The sequence below is a fragment of the Sebastes fasciatus genome, chromosome 9, assembly GCF_043250625.1.
Source record: "Sebastes fasciatus isolate fSebFas1 chromosome 9, fSebFas1.pri, whole genome shotgun sequence".
Lineage (NCBI taxonomy): Eukaryota > Metazoa > Chordata > Actinopteri > Perciformes > Sebastidae > Sebastes > Sebastes fasciatus.
The window spans coordinates 11,534,772-11,557,079 of NC_133803.1; the positions used below are offsets into that span (position 1 = coordinate 11,534,772).

General features: G+C 41.2%; 1 protein-coding gene across 1 annotated transcript in view; it reads left to right on the forward strand.

Annotated features, from left to right (window-relative positions):
* Positions 1–15,104: 15,104 nt before the first annotated feature.
* pcsk2 (proprotein convertase subtilisin/kexin type 2) overlaps positions 15,105–22,308 on the forward strand; it is a 39,329-nt gene continuing 32,125 nt past the window's right edge. Inside the window, exons 1-2 of the mRNA XM_074646086.1 lie at positions 15,105–15,635; positions 17,395–17,499. Of these exons, the coding sequence (XP_074502187.1) occupies positions 15,426–15,635; positions 17,395–17,499 (315 nt within the window). The 5' untranslated portion in view covers positions 15,105–15,425. The remainder of the gene's footprint in view (positions 15,636–17,394; positions 17,500–22,308) is intronic.

The window sequence follows — 22,308 nt, forward strand, 5'->3', positions numbered from 1 at the left end:
GACATGACTGACAGTGTTAACAAAAAAACAAGCTGCTGTAATAGAACTTATTATTATGGTCATGTATTACTCCATTTGCTAAATGTCATATCATAGCAAACAGTGTGGTAGAAACAGAGCACATGCATACACATACATAAGAGGTATTACTGCATGTAGCTGGGGGGTTATCTGCATCACCATGTGTACATTAAAACGTGAGAATGACAAATGAGTGACAGAATAAAGTGGAATGAGTCATAAAACCCGGAAATGAGTTAGCATTTTATCTCTTCCGATTCCCTCGTCTGGAAGTCAATGGGTTTTTTGAATGGGTTTTTAGTCAAATGCCTGAAATAAGGTCTGTGGTTAAAACAAGCTTAAGAGATTTTAACGTTTCATTCTACAATATAAAAAAACATCAGTTAATATCCGAATTGTGAATTTTGAAGCTTTTATACAGTATGTCTTAAAAAAAGCGGTTGCTAACAAGTGGCTAAATGAGACTACTAAACGTCATCACGCCGACTCGTCCGCCTTTACAGCCTCGTTGTGTATACTCAAGCTCATGCGACCGCGGTGTAGTTCGTTAAAAAACGTTAGCTTTTTACTACTGGCGATTGCATTCACACTTCAAAAGTCATAAAAGTGGTGTTGATTTGTGAAATTTATCTTGCTGAACTAAATGTGTAAGTATCATCAGCCGATTAGACTGTTGTCAGGCTATTAAATAGGCGTAATCAGTCGCTATAAACCCCAAAGATGTGGGTCAATAGGGGCCTGCTACACCCACTAATAGGTTTTATCATCTATTCACATGGTAGATCACTGAAAGAAGGTATAAAAGAAGACGACAGTGACCACTTGTGACCGTAGTAATTAAGACAGGAGCAGAAGCGGAAGTCAGGCGCTGTAGTATAGACAACGTGATGCTCCATAAGGGGTGGATGTTGGGGACAATGGATGGGACACAAAACACAGGGTTTTCACTCAGGAAATCGGAGTTTGAATCCTGTGTGAAACCAACAATGTGTAGTTGTCTTTGTATTCGTAGTTATTTTAACCCAAAACACACCCTAAACTTAACCAAGTGTTTTTTTGCCTAAATCTAAATAAGTTGTAGTTTTGTTGCCTAAACCTAAAGAAGCCTTTTTGAGTGATGTTTCATTCAGTTTTACATGTTAGAACGAGATGCTTTTAAATTTCACTTTCACTTTTACAACGTAGTAGGCGTAGTAGGCCCCTCATCACCCACATCTATGGTGCTTATAGCAACTGATAATGCCTATTTAATGGCCTGATAACAGTCGAATCGGGTGGTATCATAAACGTTTGTTTGCCACAGAGCTTATTTTCTGCAATAATCCAAAATCCAATGGAAAAATCCCATTGGCTTTTTGTCAAGGGAATGCGTGCGATTCCAACTTCTGGGTTGGCATACAAAAATATGTCATCCCTGCACCACTCTATGCAGAATGTCAGAATGATCCTGCTTTGTACAAACCACTTTGTATGCACCCCTGAGCCCTTGCAGGTAGGCAGGCTGTCCTAGAAAGAGACGTGCTGTTGCTTTACAGAGCCTGTGGGCAGTTTATAGACGAACCAGGTTTGTTAAGCCTAATGGTCCTTGTATTGATTGGCTGGGGTATCCTCGCAAATCGCAGGGGTAGAATGAACAATGAGCTTCTCATTGAGGATCTCTAAATGCATTTCAGCTTGTAGTTTTATTGACCCTCCTGGAGCAGCCAGCGTGGGGTTTATTTACACACTTTGCTATTGCACAGACTATTTTTACAACGGTACAATGGATCTGTGCGGAAGGTGTTGAGGGAAGTATTGCTCATCATCCACTGCACAGTCGACTGGTTATAATGAAGTGAACAGCTTTTAATCATATCTAAAATAAAGTGGCTTTGGTTAGTAAAGTTGGGAAGGGAAAACAATGAAAGCATATGCAAATGAATTACCTTTACGCAATTAAATAAATGAGGCCACACTGAGTAAATGAATCAGCCCATGCAGGACAGAACTGCTAATTAGCTGCGCTGACTTCACAGTCAGTAGGCAGAATGGCGGGCTCATCGCTTATAGCCGCTGTCAACTCGGCGCAGCTACTGAGGCATAAGGAAACTGTGGCCATCACTAATCCCAGGCTGGATCAAACGATGCAGGTTTCTCACATCTGTGTTAAGAGTCTGACGAAAGGTGTCAAACTCCATGTTTCCGTGCGAGTCACGGCTGCAGATTAAATGTCACACACAAAGGACATAATCAGAAAGAGCCTTCACGGCTGTGCCGCATGGAAAAACATGCTCATCCACACGCATAATGCACACATACAATAGATTGTTTTTTTTACACAGCATTTCTCTGCACCCATTGTAACCTTTGTTCTCAGTAACTGGCGCTTAAATGTCAAGTGGTTGTGTTAATGACTCTGTGTCTAGATTCCTGGAAATGTTTACTCTTCATCACCCTTTTCCTCAGAAAATCTCCTCTTTCATTCTGGCAACTTGTTAGTGTTATTAAAGGATAATGTGGGAACTTTGAGCTTAAAGCACATGATATGTTGCTAATTGTCTGTGGCATAGACATGTTTACCCCGTGCCCTGTTCGGCCTATGAAAAATATCCATTGTTTACTTTCTTAATGGACTATGCTCTTTGGCTGCTAGTAGGCTATATAGGGCAGTACTGGTAAGAGGCTTGGAAACCTCGGAGATACCATTACCATTAGCCCTAATGTCCTTTTAAAATGGAAAGAGCATCAGAGCCCACACACAGAGACTGCTGCGCATGCTGCTGATGCTGTTTGCGTAATACAGTCTCACTGTCATCATATCCTGCCAAGGTCACTTGGCCTGTCCCCTTCCTGTAGCCACAGACACGTTGGCCTCTTAGCAATACACGCACTTTACTGAAGCTGACGTTGAACTGACGGTGAGCATTTTAACCTTCATTCCCAACATTCCCAGTGTTTGTTTTGTTATTTCCAGCTGTGCAGTCATGATATAATGCCTTAGTTTAAAGCTAGGGTTGGTAATATTCTTTAAAAACATTTTTTGTTGTGCTTGTTCAAATTCTCATTACACCCCGACAGTAATCAATAAATCAAATGCTTTGACAAAAAAAATACTAATAAAATAAAAAAAATCGTGTATCTGTGACTGTTGCAGCACTGTATAAGTCCATCTAATAATTTCCTCCGGGCCAAATGAAATGATTGGATGGTCTACCTGCCTCTCTGCCTACCCCTGTACTGGATGCCCCTGAACCAGTGGGCAACCTCCAGGTCTGAAAAGTGAAGCCAATGCAGAAGTGCCTTAAACTTGCATTCTTTTTAATAGCCAGCAGGGGGCGACTCCTCTGGTTGTAAAAAGTCTATGAGAAAATGACCCTATTTCTCACTTAATTTATTACCTCAATAAACATTGTAAAAATGAGTTTATGGTCTCAATCTCTAGTTTCAAGTATTGTTAAATACAGCATGATGTTCATTAAGTTAATTATGGTCCCATTTAGAGTAAAATAGACCATAAAGCAGGTTATGTTTAGGGCGTGGCTACCTTGTGATTAATAGGTCGCTACCACAGTGATGTTCGGTCTGGGAGTTGTCCATGTTTTCATCTTAGAACTTTAACCCTTTTACAGTGTTTATTGTTCATGAAAGTTAAGTGAAACATTTTGGGCACCTAAAAATGTTGGTCGGTTGTATTTAGCTCCATCCTGTCATGTCAGTGCTGGTTGCAAAAAACCAAGATAGTGACGGCCAAAAACCAACATGGCGACGACCAAAATGCTGAACTCAAGGCTTCAAAACGGTCTGTTGTCTGGTCGCAAAAAACTAAGATGGCGCAAAAAATAATGCTTTGCACAGCCCGAACAAAGCTGATAATTGCTCAGACATCAGATTGTAGGTGGCTGACTTCGCTGACGACTTAATGAGCGTATGAAAGGAAATGGGAAAGTTGGCAGTGCTGTGAATAGCTGAGGACGAGGTCCAGCGCAGGAGGCTTGATTAGAAAAATTTACTTTGGAGGTAATGTTTTCCACAGTGTCCAATCAAAATCATCAGCAGCAAATGTGCTTGAGTTTGGCATGTTGGGGGGCACTCGGCATGATACACCAGTAATGGCAATTAAACCGCTGCGGTCGTGACATCAACATCGTTTCTGAATGCACGATGGGCATGAATGCTTGCCTCAGAGATGAAAATTGCTCATTCACAAACTTGCTGTAAACTCTAAAGCGCCCACTGATATCATTTAGCTGATTAGTGTTGTGCTTTTGACAAATCATCCCATTATGTGACACAGAGCAGCAGTTCCTGCTAAATGGGCTCTGCTCAAAATACAACCCAAACAATGGTGTACTTTTCTACCTAAAACTAAGGATCAAAACACATTTTCCAAACTGCCAATTTGACAATAATACAGTTACAACAATGAGATTATCGCAGCTCGTTGCACTGATGTGTTTCATTAGCAGCAAAGCAGCAACCAAAAGGACCTTTCGAAAGAAGTTACCGTACAATATGTGTAGACAGAGAAAGGCATTAAATGATAAGATCAGGTCCAGTAATTGAAGTGTCACAGATTCACCAACATTTTCTGAAATGAGAACAAACTATTTATATAATAAAATTGGTGAAGTATGGTCGCTGTAAATCTACATGGTATAATACAGATATTGATATTTTCTGGAAGATGGTTAAATATGCTATTTCCTTCAAAGTGTGAGCGAGTTTGCTAATTAATCAAATCAGACTGTTTTTTCATCCTCTCTCTCTTGATGAACGTGATTCATCTCTGACGTTAATTTGCATGTCCTCTCACTCCCTCCTAGGTGGTGCATTCATTAGGCGGCATAGAATACTCACCTCGAAATAAGTAATACACAGAGGGAAATAATTATTATGATTATGCATAATCTTTGCCCGCACAGTTGTTTTTCTTTTCCAATTAAACTAAATTTATATTAGAAGTATGCTTTGAATAACAAAGCAGGTGGTACCATTGCAGGTGGTACCACTGCTGTTTGCGAGGAAAGCTGTGTGAGAGCTGCACTGCTACAGGCTGCGGTGGTGGATTGTTTTTTTGCATAGACCATTAATAATATAGGACATTTTTCCCCATACTGATGCTAAGCCTTGGCACGGGCCCAGTGACTTTATGTTTCATTTGAACAGGGATTTATAGGAGGAGCTGGGTAGAGAGAAGAAATGACTGTGTTTCTGGTAAGGAAAACAATTGCCTACTCTCCAGTTGGTGAATAAAACATAATGTAGCTGGTGAAATAACATTGCGATGAGTTGTACATTTGTGCACCATTTCTCAGAGTAACATATACATTTTAATACATGTAGATCATTTGTCTAAAAAAAGTTTTCGGTAGCCAAAACAAGTCAAGACCGATTTCACATAGTGGTGATAACTTTTTACTCTTTCATATAGCAAGCGGCTGCTGCCGCCCGGCAACATTGGTGTTCTATATTTTGAATCGGCGGCAACAGGGCCCAACGATATAGCTTATAGTGCGGGTTGTAGCTTAAATAGAGGAACTAGTTAGCAATATGACAAGATGAATAGGCTATAGTGAGTTTTGGTAACTAGTATCATAAACATTGTTTATTGTCCCAGACTGGATAATCAAACTTTGAAGCTGGTGTTGCTCCAATACTGTTTCTCTTCGTTGATCTATCTGTTCTCTGATGGTGAAGCAGTGTATAATTAACAGTTACTTGAGACCAAAACAGAGCTAAAAGACATTGAATTTACATTGGAGAGGTTAATACTCCGTAGCCTACCTGCTGGTTGTGTAAATAGGCAACTGTATGCTAACAAATTCACCATATCAACTTACAAGGTGATGATGCAGCCGTGTTGTGTTCAGAGCTCGTTTCTGCTACCCTGAAGTGGCCAAAATTTATTTTTACTTTAAAATATGAGATATGGCTATAAACTAACCCAAGTTTATTGAATACATATTTTTACTGTGCCAAACCGCTGTAGCATTAAGCACGTTAGTGTTGGCTGAATCACAAGATTACTGCGTTGAATACGTAATATAGTGAGTTTGGTAACACCCTAATCATATTAAAATGTCCATGTTAAGTTGCAGCTGCATGGCTAGTATGAGGTGAAAGTCGCAGTATCACAGTACTTTAAGGTTTTTATTATGCTCAAGGGTCGCTTAAGGCGCAGCAGAAGCACAGGCAGGAATATCAATAGCGTCGATATTAGCGAGCAGCCTGCAGAGAGAAAAATCAAAAGATCACAGCAGTGTAGCACTGGACCACACAAATGAAAGCTGTGGGTTGTTGCAACCTGAATTACCCGTTTCCCACAGGACAATATTTCCTGAGACTCCCTCAGTCCTGCCGGGGGGGAGGGATGTAAACAGCTCTTACATGGCAACAGGACCATTTTCGGAGATGGAGGGAAGAGGAAATGTTAAATGATTTGTAAAAGGAGAGAGAGAGAGCAAGAGAGAGAGAGAGAGAGAGAAAGAGGGCAGAGTGACATAAGAGTTTGCAGCGAATTAGGAAGGAGGAGAGTGATGAGTTCAATTTAATCTTCTCCTGCACGGATTCGTGTGGTCCATGATAAATCGTGGTGGTGTTTCCACCTGAGTTGGCCTTGCTGTCTGCCACGCCTCACAGCACATCAGGCCCAACATAACCTCGTGTTGTCCCTCTGCCCTCTACTATCCGCTCCTCCAGCTGGCCTGATGGAAGTAATAGATGTGTACAGCACTTTGTTACAGCCCAATCTGCTTGTTGAGCAGCAGCAATTAAACAGGCTGTTCTCATACACCGTTCGTAGTTATACCTACGAAGAGTAATGTACTGTAATATCGTATATATCCTATGAAATCAATTCATATGTAATCCATGTAATTGTGAACTAGGAAGTATAAAGAGTTACAAATGGCGCGTAGGGAGGAGGTCAGGGTGGATGGGTGGGTCAAAAAACACTGGACTTTGGCCCAGCAGAACAGCGTTTGTACCCAGTGTGAAACCAAAAGTTAACGTTGATTTAATTGTCACATAACTTCCTTATTTAAGTTACAGCACTTCCGGTGATATTTGAACTCAAACAACTATCTTTTCCTAAACCAAACTAAGTAGTTTTGTTGCCTAAACCTAACCAATTCGATCTTTTCCTAAACCGAAGGAGTTTTATTTAGAAAAGAATGGAGCGGAAATAGACATTTTCGGTCACATGCTGCTGGACATTCGTAGGAAAACACAAAAAATGAGGAAGAATTTTTCATAAGAAATCATACGAACCGTTGTATGAGGATACGTTGAATTAAATCCTACTTCCACAGTGACCTTCTCTGGCAACTTTATAGAGAGGTTACTCTTGAATACCAGAATGAGGAGACTTTACATCTCTCTGATTACATCCTGGTTTCCACAACTTAAGCACACGACTGAACCAAGAATCCTTCACCAGTCTGCTCTCATGTCTAGAAGACCACAGCTGAAGCCAAATTGAATGACTGAATGACACCGGGGTAATGATATGTCATCACCTGTCAACCCCCTGACATTATGACGACCAGTGAAGTCTGTGGGTTTTGATGTCTGTCTACCTGCGAAGGCCGGCATCTTATCTCACAGAGCCAGAGGCAGGCGGCGGCTTCCTATGATATGGAGAGAGTGGAGCAGCAGAGAGACACTGAGGAAGAGATAGAGCGAGAGAGAGAGCGGATGAAACCATTAGAAAAGCAGCTCCCGGCACTATCCGCACTGCAATCAATGCTGATATAGTACCCACAATCCCCCACTCACTCAGAGACATCCCGTCCCACGACACTGGCTGGCACCGGAACAGTAGAGTAGAGAGCTGCCTCTCTGAAATGACAGCTTAACTACAGGGAGGGATAAGAAAGGCCTTTTTTTTTTAATCTCTGCCTTTCTCTGCGCTGCTTTTAATTTCTGCGACACTGACAGAGAGGGAAACTGTAAAAATGTTGGCTCCATTCGGAGGTCTGTACTTGAGGATTCCCGAGTAAGTTTACGCTCACTTGCAGTGAACGTTTGCATTTTAGAGTGTTGCTTAAACCAGCATCTAAAATGAGAGCAGAGAAATGGATCTTTAATCATAAACTATTCATAAACCCTGCATGTAAAATGCATAAAAACAGCTTTGTAGCAAGAGTGTAGCACTGAAAACACTACAGCGCAGGAGTGAAAGATCAATAATCTTGTCTCTGAGAGCCACAGTGAACAATTCCAGTCTGGTTGAAAAGCTTGGTGGCAGAGAGGTTGCAGAGGCTTTGTCATGGTTTTGTGACCCTTGTGTTTTGGTGTGTGCACATGCTTATCAGGTTGTATGATAAGCGTGCACACACAGCTCGTAGTTGCCGGTCTAATCTCTCCTGTTTTCACAGAAACTCGCAGCAGAAAGCACTGACGGGCAGCCGGCATCCACTCCAGCCTCGGGCGAGTATGAAAAATTAAAGATCCATGTTTTTCTGCTCTTCCTCCTCCCACACTGCCGCAGATACACAGCCATGCATTTTAACAACTCCATTAATGTTATGTCATCTCTGAACAGCTTATAATATAAGATTGCCCAATCATAAAGTATAAACAACATTGTAAATATCCAATTTCCAAAAATCTCTAGAGCTTTAAATAAACAAGCAAGCCATATCAAACAATCATCCCACGACAGTAAGTGCTGCCATGTAAACATATTATTTCTGTTATCATGGACTGTTCAGTTTCCAATCAAGTCTGCAAATTGCATAACGAAAGAATACAAAGAGTTCAATCTTAGATGTGCTGTGAAGCCTCTTGTACAAGTACAGAAAAAAATAAAATCCCAAAGCCATTAGGAAAGATGAGACATTACCAATGCAGTGAAAGTCTTCTCAGTGCTACCAGGGAAGCTTTAGGCACCTATCTTTGTGTTCATGTGATGAGAGGGTTCAAAGGGCACAACATATGGTAAATGGACTGCATTTATACAGCACTTTTCTACCTTAACAAACAAAGCGCTTTCCAGTTTGCCTCTCATTTACCCATTCACTGACACACTGATGGCGGCAGCACTAGCCTGCCCAGTATCCATCGGGAGCAACTTGGGTGACTTCAGTGTCTCGCTCAAGACATGCAGACAGGAGGAGCAGGCGGTGGTGGAATGTAACAAAGTACAGTTATTCATGTACTGCATTTAAAGCTTCAGTGGGTAGCAATGGAGCAAATATGATACAAATATGTTATTTTATAAAACAGTCACCATATCCTGACAGTAGTGCATGAGACAGGTTATCTGAAAAAAATCATGTGAAATCATGTGAAATCATGTGAAATCATGTGCCTCTGTGTCCTCCGGTGCTCCTGATGGCATTTACAAGATTTCACAGACCGGAAGAAAACAACCAATCGGAGCCGAGCTGCAGCCTGCCATCTCTGAGCAGCTGTCAATCACTCGCGAACTCCGATCAAAGCGCTGATAAAATATGAATCAATATTCTGTTAATACCTATTTCTCATCTCAAATGTGTTCAGAAACATCTTGTAGTGTACTGTTTAGCTGTAAAATGAGAAAGTTTGTGACCCGGCAGCCATATTGAGATCAGGAAATACCAAGCACCGCTCACCAGCCAGAGCACAGCCAATAGGAACGCTCTCTCTCTCTGAAATGACCTGTGATTGGTCAAAATCTCCCATCACGGGCTAGATTTTTTTAAAGCGTGAAAACAGAGCCATGAGGAGGTGCAGAAGTCTAGTTTTCTCTCAGAACACTTGAATTATAATATGCTGAAAGGTTACTAAAGATTTTTTGCCCAATGATGCCAAAAATATTCTGCCAACTGAAGCTTTAAGTACAATTTTGACTTGAACATTTCCATTTTCTGCTACTTTATATTTCTACTCCGCTACATTTCAGAGGGATGTATTGAACTTTTTATTCTACTACATTTATTTGACAGTTATTGTTACTTTTTACATTAAAAAACACACATGATTGTATGATATGATGCAGTACTATACTTCAGATATACCCAATAGTACACACATGTCTACAATATCAATTATCTTACATGTATGTGTTAGTGATAAAAACAGAATATAACATTCTATAATAATATAACACTGTGAAAGGAGCCATTCTGTATAATGAGTACTTTTGATACTTTAAGTACATTTTGCTGATAATACTTCTGTACTTTTACTAAGTAACATTTTAAATTCGGGACTTTTACTTGTAACAGAGTATTTTTAGACTGTGGTATTTCTACTTTTACTTTAGTATCTGAGTTCTTCTTCCACCACTAGGAGCCGGGGATCGAACTGCCAACCTTGTGATTAATGGACGACCTGCCACAGCAGCTAAATGTTTAATGTTTGAACCCCTTGTCTCAACAGGTTGTCTCAAACCCTACTGTGTCGTAATCCCTCACTATTTCAATTTTAAAATCCTAATTTAACAACGTGTTTCAATGAAGATGCACTTTCAAATATCCCTGCAGACAGTGTCCTAATGCTCATAATGCAGTTTGGTGAGATCAAGTGACATTTGATCATTAAATAAAAGCAAACGGATAACAAGCTACCGTTTTAGAAACGTTATTAATTTACTAGGTATTTCCCAGGATGCCTTGAAGGCTACGGACATGAAATATCTAAAAATAAGCCTTTATTCAGCCATCCACTGCAGACCATACGATTTAAAGCTTCAGAAGCAACACATAAGCTGGACCTTGTATTGAGAATTATTTAGTCAAACTGCTGCTTCGAAGGTCATGAATGAACCTTTAAGGTCAAGCCTGTATTGATGTTTGAATAATTAATTCAATTATGTACAATACAAACAGTGCAAACTATGAATTTTAGTAGTCATGTCCTTGTCACTATACACCTTACTCTCTATGCACAATAATGTCTGAGTCTGCCTCGTGTGAATCAGGACAGAATGTATTTAATCACAGATGAAGCCCCAAACAGAATTAATGAGTTATTTTCTGTAGCTGACCTCTGAAAAAATCATCAGTTCAAAAATCAGGTTTATAAGCAATTCTCACGAAAGTAGCAAACAATACTGTAAAGTATGTTGTTGAGCTGTTTAAGGAGGCTCACAGTCCCCTGGTCCCAGAACAGAACATTTGGGTTAAAACCATAGACTGTATATAAGAAGTGTACGTAGTCAACGTGACGTCACCCATTGCTTTGTGGACCGCTATTTTGAAGCCTCGAGTTTGGGATTTAGGCCGTCGCCATGTTGTTTTTTTTTGGAACCAGAAGTGACATGAGACGGTGGAGCTAAGCACAACTGAACGCTGAATAAGACATTTTTAGGCGACCAAAATGTCACAATTAACTTTCATGAACTGAAAACACACTGTGAAAAGGTTAAAGTTGTAAGACAAAAACACAGACAACACCAAGACCGTACAACACCATGGTAGCGATCTGTCAATCACAAGGTAGCCATGCCCTAAAGCATACCCTGCTTTATGGTCTATTTGACTCTAAATGGGACCATAATTTATTAAATGAACATCATGCTGTATTGAAAAAGACTTGAAACTAGCGATTGAGACCATAAACTCATGTTTACAATGTTTACTGAGGTAATAAAAAGTCAGAATAGGCTCATTTTCTCATAGATTTCTTTACAATGAGACTTCTTTTTGCAACCAGAGAAGGTCGCCCCCTGCTGTCTATTAGAAAGAATGCAAGTTTAAGGCACTTCCACATTGGCTTTACTTTTCAGACCCAGAGTTGCTCACATGGTTAAAATGGTTCCCAGCTTTGTCTTAAACTCACCATACTGTATTTCCATTAAGAGGGCTAGTTTATTATAGTTAGTTTGTTCATGAACAGACCATCTTTCTTTGTACATCAGGAACAACCTGTGCTGAGTAATATCATGAATATTACATAACTAACTTGATCACATACTGCACGACTGAATGACACGATTTCCACCATATCAAATTGAGCCCATTCCCTCCTATAAAATTACAGGCTTACCTGCGTGAAGCAGAGGTGTCACAGTCTTTGAGTATTACTTCACACAGTGGGAGATGGAGCAGCTTTAAAGGCAAACAAACGCCCACTCCTCTCATAGCATCAACTGTTAGTGATTTGTCAGAAAACCCCCTTAACTGTCTAAAAGCAGAAGATAATGTAGCTTTTCTTTGCAGGTTTTCCAGGCATATACGATGAAGGGGATACGGTAAACATGTAAATCAGCAGTCAAAACACGAGTGTGGATCAGTCACGAGGGCCCGGCAGTGAGGAACGGTGTACTGATGGAGAAGAGAAGGTTGCCCGAGCTAAATAAATAATCTCTGCTATGGGAGTGTGGGAGGAGGTCTGCAGGGAGCATGGAAACAGTGATTAGTAAAAGCGGATCCACTTATAGAAAATCCACCTTCATTATTTCTCCAGACTTCTGTGATAACCGATCCACGTGCTGCTGTGCTCCCTTGTTATACCACACCTTTCTAATAACATTATGCGTTAGTGAACATTGCACGTGACGGTATACGCCATTATGATGATGGATTAGCATCTTTTAAAGGGGGTGCATATACTGACTCACGGGAGATGAACACTTTAAATACAAAACACGGTTAATAAAACATGCATATTTTATGAGGCTTTTCTTATTCTCTCCTTGTGCATTTTTTATCTCACATCTCACTGAACAAGTGCAATAATTTACCGGTCTGACTGTGGATCATGAAAACTAATCTTTTCTCATCACTGAATTCACAATTTAAACTGGTTTTAATGAAGCCATCTCTTGAAATTTATGCAATGCTAAATGCTTGAAATAAGAGGACTAGTGTGACGAGCAGGACTCTTTTTTTGTAAATCTTGTTTTAGCTCCAGTTTGTTGAGATTGTTGGATATTTAAAGCATGCATCCGCTTTATAGACAATGTGGGTTTCAGGGGCTGACAGAATGAATTCCGACAGATGACAACAGCAAAATCTGAAAAACGAAACAAACAAAAAAACTTGCAGCACTCGGTCCACATGCTAATGTATAAACCCACCTCCAGCATATTATTTTAAAGTTAGAGGACCTTTTTTGGCCCTTGACCCCTGGATAACTGACCTGGTGTTGGTCAGTGGCCCTGAATACCATCATCAACATCTTGATTACTACGTGACCTGCAATAATACAAACACCACAGATTCAGAAGAGCATTAGTCAGAGAGAATGTTTTATATTTTAGAACTAATAAATTCTCTGCAGAACAAGTCGTACTACTCTTTCTGGTATAGTACTTGTACGGGATAATGGGCAGCAAGCCGGTCATTATTGTGAAATAAACCCCACAGGGCGATGCGGCACCCTGATGTGATGCGGTCTTGCGTCGCCTGAAGAGGTTTATTTCACAACAATGACCCACTAGCTGTACGGTCACTAATTTAAAAGCTCACTAATTTGACACAAAAACCGTCCGACATCAGAACTGCGCCCATAGCAACGGTCTGCTATAAAGAAATAACACACGGTAGAACGCTGTGATTGACAAATCAGAATCGAGTATTTAACAAAGCCGTGTAATAAATATTATTAATACTCTACCACTACTGGTACTAAACTTACTATACAGTATTTATCAATGACACGTCAACATTCTACTTAATTATAGGTATGTTATTCACATGATTCTGTACTTTCCTAAATAAAAAAACAAGTAACAAACAAGCTCAAGTGTCCACCATCTGACAAAATAATAGTACAAGAACTGTTTTTACTGATTCACAGCACTATATGATCAAATTAATATAAAATTAAATGACCAATTACTTTGTTAAAGTCCATAGAATTGTGAGTGAGTATTTAATTTGGTTCTCAGGGTTATATTAGGGTCTACATTATGTCCGTTATTGCATGTGGGTCCATTGGGATAGGAAAGTTGGACCAACTCGCCGGTGGATTTTTAAAAAAATAGCTGCCACGGCCACCAGGGTGTGAGTTTGTGATGGCCCAATATCTAGTTTTGTTCCCAATATATCCATCAACTAGGGCTGTTAAAGTTAACCTGATAATAACACGTTAACGCAAATCTGTTTTAACACGTTTAATATGCATACATTTGCATAAAGCAATCATTTCACACTCCAATGCTGAGAAGAGTAACAAATACTTGACAAATCTCCCTTTAAGGTACATTTTGAATAGATAAAAAAATGTGCGATTAATCATGGACAATCATGCGATTAATCGCAATCAAATATTTGAATTGATTGACAGCCGTAGTTATGATATGTCGAGCTACGCCGCCCCACTATACAGAGTTCTGTTAACTGGAGAACCTGCTGATTCTGAAATGGGCTCAAGGAGCATCTTCATTCAAGCAAAGGCAATGACCTGTCACATTAGGTTGACCACTGTCAAGTCCTTATGGCTGAACTGAAGAGACCACCAAGCTGTGCAGCAGTAAACACATAGATGCCCCTTTACATTGAAACCATAAGGGAAATTAACAGCATCGCTCACATGAACTCCCACTTGCTCTCTATACTCTCTCACATATGCACATCACTGTTACATCAGTCCGCAGCAGCCCTGTAACCCTTTTCATGTGTCGTATATCAGCGAGGAAGCAGCAAGGGAGCTTTTAATGAGCAGCCTTTTGTAAGAGAAGTCTTTTTTGCAGGGCTCCTTCTATAACAACCTGCTGTTCACATCGAAATGACCAATTATAGTCCAATGGGACTGTTCTTACATTCCACTACACAAAGAGGGTCAGAGCCGTCATAATACAGGCAGTACGATGAATGTCATTTTTGTTAAAAAAAGAAAAGAAAAGGGAACTGCAGGCTGAATAGTAAATGTTGTAGAAATATGTGAATATGAAGGAGGTATTCCTTTCAAAAAGGTCACCATGATGCTATATATAGCACACTATAGTCCCTATAGAGAGAGAACCTGTTTTTTTCATTCCAGCATCTGCTACTAATCAATCCAATCCACATCCACTGTGAGGGTGATGGGTGATGGAGGGGGGAATTCTCCAAGGATGCTGAAAAGTGTCCCCAAGCGCATCCTGGGGAGAGGGGGGGTGGGGACATCGGGACACACCCTCCAGAGCCCATTGGTCCAACGTCACGCGCACAAACGACCCGAGCGAGTAAGGTAAATGAATTACAGATGAGAAGAGGAGGAGGAAGAGGAGGAGAGAGAGAAAGCTGAGGATGCAGGTTTCGGTCCACAACACACGACCTCCCCATCACTCAGCACCACAGCACCCAGCAGGCTGCAGCTCGGTGAAATCATCTCAACTTGTACATCTGGTCTCATCATCAGCCGACGACGAGGAGATGCGTCCGCAAGAGCTTTGATTCTACATCCTCCTCCTCCTCCTCGTCCTCCTCCCATCTTTAGCTGAGGAGCATCCCGCACACTGATTTCAGGCAGGCAGGCAGACAGGCAGGATTGACACAAGCCAGCCAGACACGATGCGTGGATCTCCCCGACATGGGACAGCCGTGGGATTTATGGTGCTGCTGAACGCGCTGGTGGTGCTGATGCTGATGCTGCTGGCGACGACGCAGACTGCTGCTGCAGACGGAGTGTTGACGGACCATCTCCTGGTTCAGTTGCATGAGGACGCGCAGGACGAGGCGCACCAACTTGCAACACAACATGGGTACCAGAGTGCCAGAAAGGTAGGAGGAAGGAGGAAGGAAAACTGGCACTATTTATAGCTTGTTTTGTTGTTGTTTTCTCCAAGAGGAAAAAACTTTAATAAATGATTTATTATTGAAAAAAATATTTGGATAAACTGCTAAAATATAAACCTATTTGGCAACGTTTCTATCCATCCTCACTATCAGAAATATAGTGAAACATATAGAAGGCTATCTAGCAACACAAGCAGTCCCTATAGATTTACGAGAGGTTTTATTTTTGGTTTGACTTCATTACACTTTTTGCTTAATTTGATGACGTCATTCCTAGTCAGATGCAGGCCCTGGTTAGGTTACCCATTGGCCTATGTATGTATGGCCCTGGGGACTCACAGCTGTCCACAGGCCTAATTCATTTAGATTTCCAAACACATCAGTGTAATATAAAGCAAAATATGCTTTTTGTGTGTGTGTGAAAGATGCTTTTTTTTTTTTTTACATTACATCTCTCACAACATGAAGTTGAAGTGTGATCTCTCTTTTATTTACGTTGAATTACTTTGAGTGCCTGGTTTACTTGAAATTGTGCAACATTTATAAAAAAAAAAAAAAACTCTCACACACTACATAGTGTATTTAAATTGCATATATATATCCTGACATATATAGCCTACATGGCATTTTACTCACCTGAGACAATACAGTCTCATTAAATAGCTTGTCAAATGCAGCACGCATCACGACATGTCAAAAGACCTAACAGCCCATTTATTACAGGCCAATGGAAATTATTCCCTGACAGTGTGTGTGCCTTGTCACATGTCAAAATAAATGTGTGGGTGAAATTGGCCGGAGCCTTACCCAGTGAGGCGTAGCGGTTGAACAGAGGGGTGTCTGCTCTGCTCTGAATGGGGGATTTTCTTCACCTCCACAATAACAAAAAAACGTGTTTCAATCTGTAACTCATCATAATGTCTGTGTGGCGGTTGTGCAGCATCACCAGTCCTGTTCCTTTTCTCCCCCCACCCTACCTACTGCCTCCCAGCCTCCTAGGTTATGTAATCTGCAGCTATATTTGTCTTAATGGGATATGCATCATTAAACAATGTCTGTGTCGTTTGAATTATCTCCTATTGTTGCTTAATTAACTAGACCAGGGCACAGAAATCGAGACACACATATAAATGTGCGCACAATGAGAGATAAAAGAGAAATCTGCTATCAGCCAATATTATAAAAAGAAAAGAAAATGTAAGAGCATTCAATGGATGTGCAGCCTTTGTTATTTGCATCCTATACATGAGCTTTCGTCTGTTTTCTTGGCTACAACGGTAGAATTAAAGAGCAGTGGAAGACACAAATAATCCTCTTCCTTCCCTGAGAATTTCATTTTCACATTAGATCTGACAGGCGAGTCTGAAAGCGTTTATTTTGAGGATTGACCCGTACCCTGGCTGTTACTAGCATAAGGGGGTCTTTAATCTGTGCACAGCGCCGGAGGGAACGCTCTGGATGATGCATCTCATTTCCCATGCCCTTGTGATTTATTATGGTTGATTCCAGCACTGTTCTCCAGCGCCTTAAAATAGAAAAGCCTCGCTGAAAGCCAGAGGGAATCAGGGCTCTTGTTCACACCTGGACGATGACCTGCTCTCCTTCTCCTCCATTTATAATCTATTGTGTGTTTTGTATTGGCAGTTCACACACTGGATTGTTCTGATTGCTGCCTCTGTGTTTGTTCTCATCTGTGTTTCTTCTGCTCCTGATGAATCTTCTTCTCTTGTTTTTTTTTACCCAGCTTCCCTTTGGAGAGGGGCTCTTTCACTTCTATCCTCAGGACACTTCCAAGAGGCGGAGCAAACGCAGTGCCCGCAGCAAACAGCGGCTCCAAAAAGACCGCAGGGTGAGCGCACACACACTCAGAGATGGCACACTGCGAAAAGGCAGTGACAGTGGTTATTTTGAGACTAGCGTTCATGTAGAATACAGTGCAAAATCAGGATTTTAACAAGAAAGTTGCATGCACCTAGCTTGCTGAAGTCAAGTATTTATTACAGCTTCTGATATGCTGAAAACACCAACGGTACACAGAGCAAACAGAGCTCACCGGGGACACACCACATGACATCACAAACCACTAGATAAATACAGAACTTACTGTAATGAGAAGCCAACATTATGAAGATATTATTCAATATAGCCAGAAAGATGAAATAAGCAACACATTCTCATCCCGACTCACTTACCGCTGTTTTGTCACGCCCCTTGGTGTCACTTTAGGTTTAGGGAACAAAACCATTTAGTTAGGTTTAGAAAAAAACTGGGCTTAAAACTACTACATTTTGTAGTGAAAATTATACTAAACATTGTGAAAACGGGACACGAACAAACAGCTGATCGTTTGCATTTAGCAGACGTTTTTGTCCAAAGCGACGTACATCTGCGAGTTCGTACAATACAAGCAAGGATCTACAGTAGATAGGAGGGAACATCGTAAGTTAGTACCAACAACAGCTTCAAATCCGATCGGACACAGGTAGTGCACATAGGCAATGCACAGGGTGTATATATATATATTTTTTATCATCATCATCATTAACAACATCAACAACGTCATCAATATCATCATCATCAACATCATCAATAGCATCAATGTCATTAGGTGTGGAGGTGTGCATGAAAGAGCTGGGTTTTTAGCTCTTTCTTAAAGGTGGAAAGGGACTCTGCAGATCGCATGGAGTCTGGGAACTCATTCCACCACTCCAGAGGAGAAGAGTCTAGCTAGCGACTTAGGGCCCTGTTGTGATGGGAGTACTGATTGTAACGTGAAAGTGAAACTTAATGCACAAGACACGAACAGCGGCCTTCTGGATGGAAGTCTTGTGTTTGTTGTGCCCATCCACCTCCGCTTCCGCCCTTGGTGTGTCTTTTCGCTCTTTAAACTATGTCACCACACTCTCGGCACACTTTCTATGAGCCTTTACTGTTGCCACGGATGGGTTTACATTATAGTTAATGGAACGCCCGGTACGTTTCATCCTAAAGGGTGCCTTGTGTGGTGATACGGAACGCCGACGGCTGTGACAAAGCCTTGTATTTAACGCCGTGGGAATGATCTCTGTAATGAATAGATTATTGATTTATCATGCTGATGTTGATGCACATTAATGACACTCTTGCTATAGGCTAGAGTGTGAATTGTGTGGCCCAGTCGCACGAAAAGGCTTATGAATGACACGATAATGACACTCAGCTGGCTCCGGTCCTACCTCACCAATAGATCACATTTCATCTCCCTTCAAAACAACCCCTCTGCCCCATCTACAGTCACACAAGGTGCACCCCAAGGCTCTGTACTCGGTCCAGTCCTTTTCATCATCTATATATTCCCCCTCGGTCAGATCCTCCGCCATTTCAACCTGGACTTCCACTGTTACGCTGATGACACGCAGATATATTTCAGCACCAACTCCTCCCACAACCCACCCCTCTCCCACATCAACTCCTGCCTCTCTGCAATAAAAACCTGGATGCAACAGAATTTTCTCAAACTCAACAGCGACAAAACTGAACTCTTACTCATCGGCTCCAAATCTACCCACAGCAAACTCAACAACCCCACACTCACCATTGATGGCATCACTGTTTCCCACATCTCCCAAGCACGCAACCGTGGCGTGATATTTGATCCCACCCTCTCCCTTGAGCCTCACATCCGCCAAGTTGTCAAAATCTCCTACTACCACCTGCGCAATATTACTAAGATCAGATCCTCTCTCGCACGCCCTGCTGCCGAGAAGCTCATCCACGCCTTCATCTCCTCCCGCCTCGACTACTGCAACTCTCTCCCGTACGGTATAAGCATTACCTCCATCTTTAGACTCCAACTGGTCCAGAACGCAACTGCCCGACTCCTAACTCACATCAAATCATGGTACCCCATCATCCCAGTCCTAAAAGACCTCCACTGGCTCCCTGTTTCTCACCGGATCAACGACAAAATCCTGACCCTCAACCAACAAAGCCTTGCACCAACTTGCTCCCCCCTACCTCTCTGACCCCCTCTCCCCCTACCAACCCTCACGGTCCCTCAGATCCACCTCGGCTGGTCTCCTCTCCACTCCCAAGTCCAACCTTCTCAGCTTTAGGGACAGTGCATTGTCCATGGCAGCTCCCAGGCTTTGGAACTCCCTCCAACAAGACATCAGAGACTCTGAATCCCCACTATTTCAGTCCCGCCTCAAGACCCATCTCTTCTCCTCTGCCTACTCCTAGCCCCCACTCTTAACCATTTGTGTGTGTGTGTGTGTACGAGTGTGCGCCTGTATGTGTCGTTTGTCTCACACCGCTTCCCGTTTATATTGTTAAGTGTCTTTGAGTTCCAAAAAAGCGCTATATTTATATATATTTATTATTATTATCATTATTAATAATGTGCAAGGCGTCTGTACTGACTGCAGTGGAAATGCATTCAACCAGAAGACCGGTGTTTTGTTTTGTAAGTTAAGTTATGTTTTTGACATGTTTTCCAAAGTATTTTACTTTGTTTACTTACTTATTTTATGGCCAATCAAAAAGTAAGTAGTCTGTTACCCCCGGCTGGTACTGTTCCTTCATACACGTGTAATATTCACATCTCTGCGAGGCAAAACGTGACACCAACATGCTATCATCAGGTGGACGGGCGGCTCTATTACACGCTTTGGCGTGACATCGGGTTGGATGATGAGAATGGCAGGAGCACTGGTCCCAAGTCAGTGTCTTACTGTATGATTGGAGCGTTCATTATAGCAACTGTCAAGTCGAACACTGACTGATGGCATGCCAGTAGTCATTAACAGGAAATCATTCGTCCCATCCTCACAATGATGATAAGAGGAAGGTTTCCATCCGCCAACTGAACAATTCATTTGCAGCTTCATTCTGAAAAATAAAAATCTCTAACCCTAACCTGAATATTCACAAGTGCATTTTAATGAGTTATGGTTGATGTGTGGAAAACAAGGACAGAAGAACAAAAATGCGTCATTAAAGATAAATAGATACTAGACATACTGTAATACTATTATAAGCTGCAAGATCCTTGGTGCTTTCTGACTCTAATTATTAAGCGACTAATAGTTTGTTTTGTTCCATCAGGGCAACTCAAAACCCTGTGGAATGCCACTAATTCAATATCCAGCTCCAAATCACTTACTGAAACTCTGTTTTAAAGATGTGCCTTTTGGTGATATGGTGTTGGATTTGTTTAGGGACTTTTTTTTCTTTGAATGTGTTTCCTTGTCATGTTCCATTTTTGTATTGTACAATTTGTGTTTATACGCATTCCTGTGAAGCATTTTGATAAGACACATACAGAAAGTAGGCCTAGTTGTCGGTGTATAGCAGTGGTACTGCATTTTCATCGCAAATGATAAAGTATTTTAAATTATCGTAACATGAGTTATATTCTAATATGTTAATTAAAGCTGTCAATCAATTAAAATATTGAATCGTGATTAATCTCACATTTTTTATCTGTTCAAAATGTACCTTAAAGGGAGATTTGTCAAGTATTTAATACTCTTATCAACATGGGAGTGGGCAAATATGCTTGCTTTATGCAAATGTATTATTGGAAATCAATCAACAACACAAAACAATGACAAATATTGTCCAGAAACCCTCACAGGTACTGCATTTAGCATAAAAATATATGCTCAAATCATAACATGGCAAACTCAAGCCCAACAGGCAACAACAGCTGTCAGTGTCAGTGTGCTGACTTGACTATAACTTGCCCCAAACTGCATGTGATTATCATAAAGTGGGCATGTCTGTAAAGGAGAACTCGTAGGTACCCATTTTCATTCACATATCTTGAGGTCAGAGGTCAAGGGACACCTTTGAAATTACCCACGCCAGTTTTCCCTCGCCAAAATTGAGCGCAAGTTTGGAGCGTTATTCAGCGTTCTTTGCGACAAGCTAGTATGACATGGTTGGTACCAATGGATTTGTCAGCGTTAAAACTGAGCTACGACCTAAAAATCGCAAGTTGCGTTAATGCGTTAAAGAAATTAGTGGCGTTAAAATGAATTTGCGTTAACGCATTATCGCGTTAACTTTGATAGCCCTAATGCTAATATGCTATTCCAATAGGAAGTTAATTTATATTTCAAGTCCAATGGATTACGTTACGTTATAAGCTGTAATAATGTATTTAATTTTGGATGTGGATGTGGATCACAATTTCCAGAGCTTAAGGTGCTTTTTCCTTTCTGACCAACAGTCCAAAACCCAAAGATATTTAATTAACACTAATAAGACAAGGGAAAGAATCAAATTCTCACATTTGAGAAGCTGGAATTACTTTATTTGTATGTACATTTTCTGTCGATGGACTCATTGATAAATTGACAAATCGTTGGCTGTACTTCACATAATATAAAACACAAAGATCTACCGTGTCTTCCAGCTCTCGTCTAAATAACACCGTTTGGCTGCGTGCTGAGCTCTGTGTGTTTAGCTCCGTTCACCGTCGGAGGCGGTGAAAGTGGAGGTCCTGCTGCACACCATCAACTAACCTCTCTAATTGCGGTTGTGAGAGGTGCTAATGAAAATAAATGCGAGCCGCTCCACCGAGCTAATACAGCTAATGGAAGCGAGACAGCGTGGACACGGGCAGGTATATGTGCACGTTCCAGATGCTGTGTTTTAATCAGATAGCTTGACA